The sequence below is a fragment of the Bos indicus x Bos taurus genome, chromosome 2 (assembly GCF_003369695.1).
Source record: "Bos indicus x Bos taurus breed Angus x Brahman F1 hybrid chromosome 2, Bos_hybrid_MaternalHap_v2.0, whole genome shotgun sequence".
NCBI lineage: Eukaryota > Metazoa > Chordata > Mammalia > Artiodactyla > Bovidae > Bos > Bos indicus x Bos taurus.
In genome coordinates, this window is record NC_040077.1 from 120,211,312 (window position 1) to 120,224,602 (window position 13,291).

The 13,291-nt window shown below is 46.4% G+C and overlaps 1 protein-coding gene across 4 annotated transcripts in view; it reads left to right on the plus strand.

Moving 5' to 3' along the window:
* PHC2 (polyhomeotic homolog 2) overlaps positions 1 to 13,291 on the plus strand; it is a 113,615-nt gene that overhangs the window by 53,071 nt on the left and 47,253 nt on the right. For all 4 annotated transcript variants that reach the window (XM_027516548.1, XM_027516546.1, XM_027516549.1 and 1 more), the window contains exon 2: positions 11,679 to 11,897. In XM_027516548.1, the coding sequence (XP_027372349.1) occupies positions 11,733 to 11,897 (165 nt within the window). In that variant the 5' untranslated portion in view covers positions 11,679 to 11,732. The remainder of the gene's footprint in view (positions 1 to 11,678; positions 11,898 to 13,291) is intronic.

Consider the following 13,291-nt stretch of genomic DNA (forward strand, 5'->3'; position numbering starts at 1 on the left):
CTTCCTTGCCTCTTCCTGGCTTCTGGTGACCCCAGGTATCCCCTGGTTTATGAAAACATTACTCCACTCTCTGCCCACATCTTCACGTGGCTGCTTTCTCTTCTTGTGTGTCTGCCTCTTCACACTGCACTCTTTCATAAGGACACCAGTCATTGGATGAGGGGCCTACCCTATGCAGGTATGACCTCGTGTTAGCTTAGTATATCTACAGCGCTTCCAAATTAGGCCTCTTTCTGACATGTCGGCATTAGGAATCGGGCATCTTTTTGAGGGGACACAGTTCAGCCCATAACAAGGAGTATTTGAAGTGAGAGAAAAAAGGACACAGATACAGTGTATGATGGCTGGCTGGGAAATTAAAGAGATGAATGTCCCAACATTAGGCACCAACTTAATGTAACAACTGGATTTAAGTTTGTCTGAACCAATAGAGTAGCATCCATCTTCAAACCCTGGAGTTAAGACTGAAGAACCTTTAATAATGTCAACAATAATAGCAATTAATAATAATCATGATAGCAGCAAATAACATTCATTAAGAGTTTACTAAGTGCCAGTTACATATCTAACTGCTATCTTTGTATTATCTCATCTAATACTCCGAACAACCCTACAAGGTGATATCGTTACCCCAGTTTTACAGTTGAGGAGACCAAAGCCTGGATGGGGTGGCGGGGGGAACTTCCTAACTTCCTTGGAGTCAAACTGAGAAGCTGAAGGTGGAGCCCAGGCAGGCTGGTTCGAGAGCACAGTACTTACTACGGAGATCAACTGTCTAAATCTTCTATTCCTGAAGAGCCTTCTGGAAAAACGGCCTTTTAAAAACAGGCGCAAATGTAAACAGATAAAACAGACCAGACCATGGTTCTTTATAAAGAGACTTCTGAATGTGACTGTGACTGATGACAGAAACAACCTTTGGGATCTTCACTATTGACCACATTTAAAGTAATCATTCTCCAAACCCCAAATCAGGCTTGCCTCCTCACGTTCAGCACGTGCTTACCATCTGCTCAGCGTGGCCCTCGGTGCTTTACAGATATCTCATTTACCCCACAGAACCAGCCTATGAGGGAAATGGGGTCTCATTTCTCTGCTGAAGAAACTGAGGCCCAATAGATGATATAACTTGCTCAAGGACACGTGGCTAGTGTGTGGCCTGCTCAGAATTTGAACCCAGGTCTTTCTAACACCAGAGCCCATGCTGTCAGCCAGCCTGCTGCAGGTGTGCAGTCAGCCGTGTGGGTCTGCACAAACCAGGGGCCCTGAAAACTACAGGCTGTGCACCAAACCCAGCCCACCTCCTTTTCGTAACCAATATTTTATTGGAATACAGCCACACTCTTCTTAGGGCTTGTCCGTGGCTGCTTTTGCACAGCAGAGCTGAGTGGTCTCAGCAGAGCCTAAAATATTTGCTCTCAGGCCCATTTCAGAAGTGCCGGTCCTGCCACAGAAGATGCAGGCTATATAGCTGCCCTGCCCTAGAGCAGTGGGGCTAAGGCTGCCTCTATCCCCAAACACCCAGGGCCGACATAACATGGCGTTATCTGCATGTTCCTTCCAAAAGAGATCAGATCCTTCTCCCCTTCATATTCTTCAGCCAGCCAGCACCAGCTTGTTAGAGAAACACTTGATAGAGTCTGCTGTCTGTAAATTACAAACAAAACAATGGGGTTTCAGAAAAAGTTTGCTCATTTAAATTTATAGGGTTCTGACCTTAACCAAGTAACTGAGGTTAACATCACCAATAACATATCACCCTGGAGATGAGGTACTGGGAAGGACACAGCAGCACTTTGCTGAAAAAAGGCTAACCTCAATCTGCTGCTGCTGCTGCCGCTAAGTTGCTTCAGTCATGTCCAACTCTGTGCGACCCCATAGACAGCAGCCCACCAGGCTCCTCCATCCCTGGGATTCTCCAGGCAAGAACACTGGAGTGGGCTGCCATTTCCTCCTCCAATGCATGAAAATGAAAAGTGAAAGTGAAGTTGCTCAGTCGTGTCCGACTCTTAGCAACCCCATGGACTGCAGCCTACCAGGCTCCTCTGTCCATGGGATTTTCCAGGCAAGAGTACTGGAGTGGGGGGCCATTGCTTTCTCCAAGCCTCAATCTAATCATGAGGGAAAAAAAAAAAACCCACCAAGTAAACTGAAATTGAAGAACAGTCGGGAGAATAATTGACCAGTTCTCATCAAAAAATGTCAATAACATAAAAGACCAGACAGAACTAAACTGTCACAGGTCAGAGGAGACTGAGGAGGCGTGAAAATCAAATGCTGTGTGGTATCCAGGACCAGTGGTGGTTTAGTCACTAAGTCGTGTCTGACTCTTGTGACCCCATGGACTGAGCCCACCAGGCTCCTCTGTCCATAGGATTTTCCAGGCAAGAATACTGGAGTGGGTTGCCCTTTCCTTCTCCAAGGGATCTTCCTGACCCAGGGAGTAAACCCGGGCCTCCTGCACTGCAGGCAGTTTCTTTACTGACTGAGCTACCAGGGAAGCCCATTCCAAGGACTAAAAGGAGGACCAAATATGGTCTGTAATTTGTTTAATAACAGTGTATCTATGTGACTTTCCTGGTTTTGATGATTATACTGTGGTTCATAAGAGTATATGGGAGCTCTTGCCTATTCTCCCAACTTTATAAATCTAAAATTATTTCCAAGTACAAAATAAAAGAGATGCATCCCATGGGCGTGCTTAGTCGTGTCCGACCCTTTGTGACCCCATGGACTCTTCTGTCCATGGAATTTTCCAAGTAAGAATACCTAGTGGGTTGCCATTTCCTCCTCTAGGGAATCTTCCCAACCCAGGAATTGAAACCGCATCTCTCAGTGCGTCTCTTAAAAATATTTTTTTTTATTTGTTGGGTTCTATTTCACAGTGAAATTGTTCTATTTTGATGGCTAGGACTACGTGACCAGTTTTAAACTCTCATCCTTCATTTCTGCCTTTGTGGGCCTTCTTTTATGTAGTTGGGTTTCTAGAGACACTAAAGGAGACAACATATAGAGGACTGGGGAGAGAGAAGAACTTTTCACAGCAGTTTGAGCTAAATCCATCTGGGCTGTTTCCAGTGTATCAGTAACCTCAGACAGCTGCCAGAGGCATAATCACATTAGTGCAAATCAGGACACTTATGTTGATGCAGAAACTGTAGGGAAGTGCAAGGAGTTCTCCTTTCGGGCCCCTGAGTCTAGAGAGCTTGAACACTTTGCTAACACTGACTTGTACCTCGACAGAGAAGCAGCCAGAGGAGAGGCAGATCCGCAGCAAAGAGCACTGTCCTCTGCCTCTTCAAACTCCCCATCCCCGCGCCAGCAGCCTCTGAGGGGCACTAGACTGCTCATCTCCCATCAGTCAGTCTCCACTTCCATTAGGGGAAGCCGACCCCACTCCACCCCCAAGGCTTTAAGCTCCATTTGGAGAGCTCTGTTTTCAGTTTCTTCTACTCTACTTCCCTGGAACCCCGGTCACAGCTGTAATCCGCAGCAAATGGATTTATTTCCCTGACCCTCGGGACAAAAGCCTAGTGTTCCCCAGACTTGGTGGCTCCTGGGAGGGCAGAACCATCAGTGTTTCTCCAGCTGCTGGTCTCAGGCCCTCTGGGCAGCAGGGACCTGTAATCAGATCACTATCGGAGCCAGTTACAGTCAGCATATCATTCAAAGTGGTCCCTCACGGTGGGGAAGGGGAAATGACTAAAGTACCAATCACAGCCTTTGGAGTGCCAGCTCACACAAAACTACACAGTGAGTTGGAACCCCGAGAAAAACAGACTACCAGTTCTAGACGTGAGCCATTTAACCAGATCTGGCTAGGTTTGCAGTGGGAGTCCACAGGGATGGGTGGCCTTGGGGGAGAAGTAAGGAACTAGTTAGGAGAAGGGAGGAATAAGGGTAGGAATTGAAAAGGAAATTGAATAGGGGTATGTGAAATGTTGAAAGCCGAGTTAAGTTTAAAGTATTCGGATTTTCTCATGTGGGGCCCCAGGGTGGGGGTGTAAGGAGACTCCACCCGTGCCTCCGTGGCTCCCATAAGCCTTCAGAGCATCTGCTGCTTCCCACAGAGCAGAGCTTCGGGGCAGAAGGCCCTGCAAGCTTGGCTTCAAAGAGTGGACTGTAGTCAAAAATGTCTAGAAGCTGCTATATTGTTCTACGCTTACTAATTAACTCTGTTTCTTTCTAACCCTAGTTCCTTTCCACCAGGAGACCAGTGAGAAAGTGACATATGGCAGGACCCTAGCTTCAGATTTCTCCTTAGGACAAACTCCAGTCCTCCAGTTGAGCAAATTCAACCACAGGTCCAGTAGGTTTGCCAGGGATGCCTCCATGTCCATGCTTCTGGAGGACAGTCAGCGAAGCCCAATCTCCTTAAGTGACTCACTTCCCCAAATGCTAGGCTTCAATTTTTGCATAGGGAAAACAAGGGGGATTATGGTAATGTTTGATTTCTTAAATTGATTAGTGAGTGCCCTTGCGTATTATCCTTTGTATATTATATACATGCGTGCTCAGTCCCTCAGCCATGTCGAACTCTCCGCAGCCCCATGGACTGTAGCCTGCTAGGCTCCTCTGTCCACGAGATTTCCCAGGCAGGACTATTGGAGTGGGTTGCCATTTCCTACTCCAGGGGATCTTCCTAACCCAGGGATGAACTCCCGTCTCCTGCATTAGCAGGCAGATCCTTTACCACTAAGCCACCTGGGAAGCCTATATTATATACAGAGAGAGGTTGTTTTGTAAGTATGCAATATTTAATAGACATTAATTAATAATTAGGGGTTAAATTTAGTGACCACAATTCTTTGCCACCTCTGAAAATCTAGTTTGCTCCGGTATAGACTTTGGCCAGTGTCATTGAAATAATTGCTCAAGCTGAGATCATGAATGACATCTCAGAGGGTGTAGTGTGGGAAGAGCTCTGGCTTTGGAGTCAGACTGAATTTGCATCCCAGTTCTGTGATGACCTTAGATAAGTTACTTTGATAAGTTCTTCATTGACAAAATTGGGATAAAATCTATCCCGTAAGAGAGATCATGTATATTTATAAAGCATCTACTATAGAGATTGATACATAATAGGTGCTCAATAAATAATCAATATTTTAGTGCAGATACTGATGGAAGGTACTGGAATTAAAACACCAGTGGTGTATGCTTTAAAGGAGTTGGTGAGAATTCTGCAGATGAGATAGAAATTAAGCAAAGCTTTCCAGCAAGAAGTAGGATGGAGTGTGGTATGTTTCACGCAATTTTGTTCAACAAAAATTTATGAAATAAAACACTAGGTATAAATGGGAAAACAGGATATAATCCTTGTTCCCCAGAAGTTCACAGTCTAGTGAGAAAGACAGACATATAAGCAGATCAGTTTCATGTGACATGACATTACAAGATCTAGGAGAGAGGTAAGCACAAAGTGTCATGGAATAGCCAACCAACTGGACGGCTCTAAGGGAGAAATTAAAACCTAGTTTGAAGTAAGCAAGACAAATGTTAGAGGAATCTGTGTTCAGTAAAATTTTCTCAGAAGAGCCTCAGGTTGTTCTGATGATCTGAGGAGCTCGTTTAGTGACAAATGGAAGACGGGCATTACAGGGAGGAGGGAGTAACATAAGTAAAAGCACGGAGGTCAGAAATAACTAGATGTCCGAAACTTCAAGTCTTTGGGAATCATGCCGTTTCCAGTGACAGTGTGGTGTGGAAAGTGAGGCCAGGGAGGCAGGCAGGGTCAGCTCATGGGCGTCCATATGCCACATTGAGAAACAGAGGGGAAACTGTGAGAGCCCAAGAACAGAGAGAATGACCAAATGGTGCAGGGACAACAGGAATATCAAAGAATGGAGTTGAGGGAAGCTGTTTGGTAGTTCCTCAGAAAGCTAAATATTGAACTCCCATCAGTTCAGTTCAGTCACTCAGTCGTGTCCGACTCTTTGGGATCCCATGAACGCAGCACACCAGGCCTCCCTGTCCATCTCCAACTGCCGGAGTCCACCCAAACCCACGTCCATTGAGTCGGTGATGCCATCCAGCCATCTCATCCTCTGTCGTTAGGGTCCTTTCAAATGAGTCAGCTCTTTTCATCAGGTGACCAAAGTATTGGAGTTTCAGCTTCAACATCAGTCCTTCCAGTGAACACCCAGGACTGATCTCCTCCAGGATGGACTGGTTGGATCGTCTTGCAGCCCAAGGGACTCTCAAGAGTCTTCTCTAACACCACAGTTCAAAAGCATCAATTCTTCAGTGCTCAGCTTTCTTCACAGTCCAACTCTCACATCCATACATGACCACTGGAAAAACCAGAGCCTTGACTAGATGGACCTTTGTTGGCAAAGTAATGTCTCTGCTTTTTAATATGCTGTCTTATGGTCTAGCGATTCCACTCCTAAGTATATACCCAAGAAGAATTGAAAGCAGGGACTCAAACAGGTACTTGTATACCCATGTTCATAGCAGTGTTATTCACAGTGGCCAAAACGTGGAAATAACCCAAGTGTGCATCAATGGATGAATTGATACACAAATGTGATAGATACATACAATGGGACGTTATTCAACCGTAAGGAGGGATGAAATTCTGATACATGCTACAAAACGGATAGACCTTGAAAAGTGAAAGCGAAACGTGAAAGTGTTAGTCACTTGATCATGTCCCACTCTTTGCAGCCCCATGGACTGCAGCCCACCAGGTTCCTCTGTCCCTGGGAGTTCTCCAGGCAAGAATACTGGAATGGGTTGCCATTCCATTCTCCAGTCTTTGAAAACACGCTAAATAAAATAAACTAGACACAAAAGGTCAAATATTACAGGATTCCACTTATATGAGATATCTAGAAGAGACATTTATAGAGATAGAAAGTAGATTAGAATTCATCAGGGGCTGGACATTCAGTTATTGCTAAATGATGATGGAGTTTGTGTTTGGAGTGGTGAAAATTCTGGACATAGATAGTGGTTGCCCAAGGCCATGCAGCTAGTCACAGTAGAGCTGGCATTCCCAAAGCCAGGATTACTGGACTCCTAAATCCATGCTCTGTCTTCTTTAGCATGTCTCCTCTCCTGGGACGATTGAGCACCAGAGAATGGGCAGAGGGAAAGGCTGGTGATCTGTTCACCTGCAGCAGTAACTACTCTGCATGTGCGAAACCTAGGGAAACCCTCCTTCTCTTTCCCTGCACCACACTGCACACATCCCTCAACACACCACTCTTCTGAATGCCAGTACGTGTGCTCTTACCACGCATTTGGAACTCATATCAGGGTGGGCAACATTATTGTTATTTTTAAATTTGTACTTTATGCCCAATCCCCACCAACTAAGAAACGGAGTCAGGAGTTAAGGGGCAGGCTTCTAAAGATTCATTAACCTCTACAATTGTAAGCACATTTTTTATATATCTGTGCATTTTTTTCTGGGCTACAGGGCTTAGGTGTCATCATTTCTGATAAGTCTCCAAAAGTTATGAATGTTGAAATGAGGGTCCATGTCTCCTTTCAGTTCCCAGTACTTAGCAACCATACCTCACATGCTATAGATGCTCATCAGAGGTTCAGGTTGTGGGAAAACTAGGAACGTGTTGATTGGGGAACATTTTAGAAGTTTTGACGAGTGGAAGGCAGGACTGGGCAGCTTCGTGCTTTGAAAGCAGAGACACAATGTAGGTTTGGGCAGCTCAAAGGTTACTTCTCCTTTGAAGTGATCCCTAGTCTGTATGGCAGAGTCTATTCTTCCCTCCTCTGTGCTCCACAGGAGACTGCAAGGGAGCCAGAGAGAGAGAGAGAGAGAAACTGGAGAGACAGTGGTAGCCTTCAAAAGTGAGAGCTAGAACAGAGAGAAACAGCCAGCAGAAAGGGAGGAAGAGGGAGTCTCCCTTCCTCTCCATGTGCCTGAGAATGAAAAAGAGGACGTGCCTGGTCAGCCCTGGGGGAGAGACAGAGCCAGGCAGGGGGACCGCAAGAGAGAGAAGAGGGAGCTGGAGCCCGGGGAGTGGGACCAAGAGTGAGCATCGGGGAGAGGGTGTGGGAGAGAAAACAGAGGGGAGGAGTAGGGAGAGAGCGCCTCTGGGTAACTGGAGTAGCCAGTCAGGGTCCATGGGAGGAGGACAATGGGGTGAGAGGGAGAGGGGAATACTATTCAAGAGGAGAGGTGAGTGTGAGCACACGGTGGGGGGTGGGGGGCGGGGGGGAGGGAGGGCAGCTGTGAGCATGGGGGTGAGAAAGGATGGGGTTGAGGGGGCAGCAACAAGAATGGGGAAACCAGGCGCTGGGGGCAAAAGTCAACAAGACAGAAGAGGGGTGCAGAAGCCAGGATTGAGGCGAAGAAGAGAGGAGGGAGAGGCATGCTTGGGAGCAGAAGAAACGGGCAGACAGGCAAGAGAGTTCAGGAAACACTGTGTCCCATGTTGCTGAAGTCAGTCTCTCTCTCTTTTCTCTTTCCCTCTCTCTTTCTTTCTCTTTCTCTCTCTGTCTCCTCTCTTTTCCTTTCTCTCTTTCCTCTTTTCTTCTCTTTCTCTTTCTCTCTCTTTCTTTCTCTCTCTTTCCCTTTGTCCCTCTCTCTTTCTCTTTCTCTCTCTGTCTCTCTCTCCCTCTCTCTTTCTCTTTCTCTCTCTGTCTTCTCTCTCTCTCTTCTCTTTCTCTCTCTGTCTCCCTTTCTCCCTCTCTCTTTCTCTTTCTTGTCTCTCTTCTCCCTCTCTCTTCTCTTTCTCTCTCTGTCTCTCTTTCTCCTCTCTCTTCTCTTTCTCTCTCTGTCTCTCTTTCTCCCTCTCTCTTTCTCTTTCTCTCTCTGTCTCTCTTTCTCTTTCTCTTCTCTCTCTGTCTCTCTTTCTCTCTCTCTTTCTCTTCTCTCTCTCTGTCTCTTTCTCTCTCTCTTTTTTTCTCTTTCTCTTCCTTTGTCTCTCTCTCTTTCTCTTTCTCTCTCTTTGTCTCTTTCTCTCTCTCTTTTTTTCTCTTTCTCTTTCCCCCTCTCTCTCTCACATGGGAGCAGCTGCTATCTTGCCTGTGCAGTTTTTCCATAAACAAATGCCTTGCCGTCTTTAGAATGTTGTCTTCTTTTATTTCTCATCAAGAATTGAGTGTACACTGTGCCCAAGATCTGCCCTGGCCACTGCAAAAACACAGTCAAGCCAAGGCCTGACCACTCAGGATGTAGCCTGCCCCCTCCTTTATTTGCTGTGGCTGCTGCCTTGTTTCATTTATTTGTTTATGTCTATAAGTGTACTACTTCCGTTGAGATTTCCTAGGGTGGGACGCAAAGCAAGAACTGAAACCCAATTCTGGTCAACAGTTTGGAAAAGGGAGGTGGGCATTGAACTAAAAGAAGACTTTGAGATTCTGTGGGATATTTCAAGTTTGAACGTAACTCTCATTTACTGACTTGTTGCTTGGTAAGCCTCCTAATTCCAACAGAGCCTTATCTCTACAACTAGGTTGTCAGTTTCTGCAAGATCAGAAGTATGCCTTCTGTCTGTCGCTTTTTATTAAGCCAACCCTTCCTTCCATAGAACATAAGGTAAATTTCAACTGAGCGGAGCACAGGAAATACTTGCTGGCTTTGCTGTTTCATCAGCCTGCACCACCATTATCATCATAAGCATTCTTAACAAGTGAGTGGCCAAAATGAGTCCTAGAGCTGAGTGCAGTTCACGACAAAGAGAATTCATGGAGGGCGGCCTTGCCCTGTGGCAGTAAAAGCAGACATAAAAATTAGGAGAGGGACTTCTCTAGCAGTCCAGTGGTTAAGACTCCACATTTCCAATGCAAGGGGGCGCAGGCTCAATCCCTGATCTGGGAAATTGGATCTCACATGTTTTGTTTGAGTGTGGCAAAACCTTTACTGACAGCTCAAACTTCAGTAGACATCAGAAAATTCATACAGGAGAGAAATTATTTAAATGTGATATATGTTACAAAGTCTTCAGCCAAAATGCACACCAGGATCTCACATGTTGCACAGCATGGCCAAGAAATTTTTTAAAAAGAACAAAATTAAATTTTAAAAAGCTAGGGGAAATCACTACTTAAGGACCCGGTCACGAGTATTGTTTGCTTTGCTTTGGAAGCCGTAGGCCTCTGAACTTCCACTTGCTGCCTTCCGCTGGGAGTAACCTGGGTTTCCTCACCTCCAACCTGCCTGTCCTTGAGCCTTCACCCATACTTTGTGCAGCCCGTGGTAAAACTTGCCCAGTCTGAGGACAGCATCCTGAGGAATGCTGACAACCTCCAAACTGAGCATGTTGAGAAGAAGATGGCAGGGTGTTATTAATGACTATTTTAGTTCTTTGCACTAAGGTTCTCAATATATTATTATTTTCTTCATTTATTAAGTTGGCATAATCTGCAAGCAGAGAATTGAATTCTATGATAGAATGACGAAGAAGTGTGGTTTTTAGATATAGGGAGGAGTGGGTAGAAGGAAAAGCTTATACACACACATATATATTAGGATTTTTAGGAATAGCATGAAAGAAGAAAAAGAGAGGAACTTGACCTGAGACCTGGGCATGACTTTCCCCTGACTCCTTCCTTTTTTCTCAGTTCTTCTCCACTCCCAATCACATTGCCTTGAAGGGATGCACAGCTTCCAGTTCTGAATCCCAAGCATACAATGGTCCCTGAAGGAATTTCTGGCACTTCCGTCCTTAGTGCCCAGGATAGAAGTTCCAGGAGACTCTGCCAGTTCCACCTTGGAAGAGGATCGATCTGTTGGAACTGGACAGTGGGAACCAGGCTGGGGACAGTTTTAATAACCACAATGGCCAGTGCATAAGGAACTCTCAGTATATGCTCGACTCCCCACTTAGCACTCTATCGTTAATATCCTCCCAACAATCCATCAGTCTCGTGTCTGCCAGGTTAAGACAGAACATTAGAGAAGGGTGACTTGCCAAGGCTTCCCAGCTGGTAAGTGGCGGAGCCAGGACTCAAACCCAAGTCTCTCTGACTCCAAAGCCTGTGGTTTTCACCACATTGCTCAACGTGGTGTCCTGCTCAGCATAGACCAGGGAGCACTCGCTGAGTACTTTGGGAAGGAAACAGACTCCAAACATACTCGAAGCTCTTCTGTCTTGGCAAACGAGACAAATACAAAAGCAAAGCAAACAATACTCATGACCTGGTCCTTAAGCAGTGATTTCCCCTAGCTTTTTAAAATTTAATTTTGTTCTTTTTTAAAAATTTCTTGGCCATGCTGTACAACATGTGAGATCCTGGTGTGCATTTCAGCTGAAGACTTTGTCACATATATCACATTTAAATAATTTATTTTTACAGTTTATTTTACTGCCTCTTTCTCTCATTCTGTTCTCTCTAGATTTTTTTAATTCCCATTTCTTTCGAGAACTGCCTGTGTAAATACAGACAAGTAATAATTTCTCTGATGTCCAGTTTCTCCACCCACTGATTAACAGGTTGCTGGTGCGAAGGATGCCCCCTAAGGAAGCCCATCACAGGGGGTCCTCCCTGGCTGTCTTTCACCTCCCCGAGCAGAATAACAGATCATAAGGTTTAGATTCGGGCTGACCTGATTTCACATCTCGCCTCGCGAGCCTTGTCCTGATGGCAGGGGTGGCTCAAGACCTCGGTTCAGAAGAGGTCCCACCACAGGCTGGGGGCGACAGATGCCTACTTGTGTGTTCTCTAGTTTGTTAAGCATTTCCCTTCTGCCTCTTTCCTCCCAGCACCTGCCTGCTCATCCGCTACCTGAGCACCCTGACTGTGCCATCCCATAGGCCATGGAGGACGAGCTGCCAGTCCCCCATACACCCAGCAGCACAAGTGTCACCAGCAGTGCCAGCGGCAGCAGCAGCAGCAGCAGTAGCAGTGGTGGGGGCAGTGGCCGGCCCACGGGGCCCCACATTTCTGTGTACAGCGGCATTCCTGACCGGCAGACTGTGCAGGTAAGGTGCCACCTGACTACTCATTAACCAGGAGGACGTGTTGGCGTGGTCCGGTCGGACAGCCAGGGTGCTAAGTCAAGAATGGGCACAAGGGCGTATGTTAGTGGCAGATGTCTGTGCATCATTGGAGAAGCAGTGATGCGAGATGGGTTCCCTCAAGGAGGTCTGGGGAGAGTGGAAATACTTAGCAGAGCCAGAAAATGCCTTTCTTACCTGGTGACTCAGACACCACAGGGCCATGTGGGGAGGAGATGCATGTGAAATTATTAAGGGCAAACAAGTGGAACTAGCAAACAGAAGAAAATGATCAGGATCAGCTCAGCTGCAACCTAGACCCACTATCTAAGTGACCGTTGCCCCATGGCAACTCGAAGTCTCTAACACACAGAGGACCAAAAAGGACCCCCAAACAACCCTTTGTCTTTGCAGCCTTCTGCCTTCTTCCCTAAAGCAGTGGTTTGCAAAATGTCATCCGTGAGGCCTTCTGGGTGACTACACACTGTTCCAAAATGCAGTCATGACCGCACATTGCCTGCCATCTGCCAGGCACCGCATGCTGTCCAAAGCATTTTGCCTATTTATCTTCTCCTCCAGCTGGGAGGAGGGTTCTTATTAGGCACAATTCTATAGTTGAGAAAACTGAGGCTCAGAGAAAGTAGTGTCTTATCCAGGGTCATGCAGGTAAAGACAAGAATGCTGAACCTGATCCTCACCCCTCACCCCCATCCCAAACCTGTGTTCTTATTCCCTACAATGTCTGGTTGAAGTTCCTGGATAAAATAGGCAGAAAAGAAAGACCACAGCAGAGAAATGTGTTTTCTGATGGCTTCGTTGTTGCAGTTTGAATGTACCAGATGAGTGTCCTTACCCTGCTTTGGCCCTAGGCCCAGATTAGGGGATGGAGAGGAAGCCACAGCAGATGGTGGGAGAGCCCGAGAAGTCTAGCTAGAGCAGACCCCATTAGATACTCTGGAGTCTCCTCTCCTAGCTATCTCACACTTAATAGCACCACGCTTCCATCCTTGCCGCCTCCTCCAGAGCCTCCTCCCCTGGCCCTTTGCACATGAGTATTTTAGCGTGTTTCTAGCTGCTGACATTAGGAGGTGCCCTCCTGCCCCTCCTGCCCCTCACCACAATTCCAGGCAAAAGGGATTTGAGATTTCTGCTCTGGCAAGTGGACTGACCCGAAGTTGTGTTCCACACCCAAGCAGAACCAGTGGGGTGCCTCCTACTTCCATTCGTTCACATCCTCCAGGGAGGAAGAGTCTGTCTCTGCCACTGCTATCTGGATGCTGGGAGGTGCTTTTAAGAGTCTAAGGAAAATAGAAAGGCTAGATAAAGGGAATAAGGAGAAAGAATTACGGGGAGAACAGGTATAAGAAGAACTGAGTACA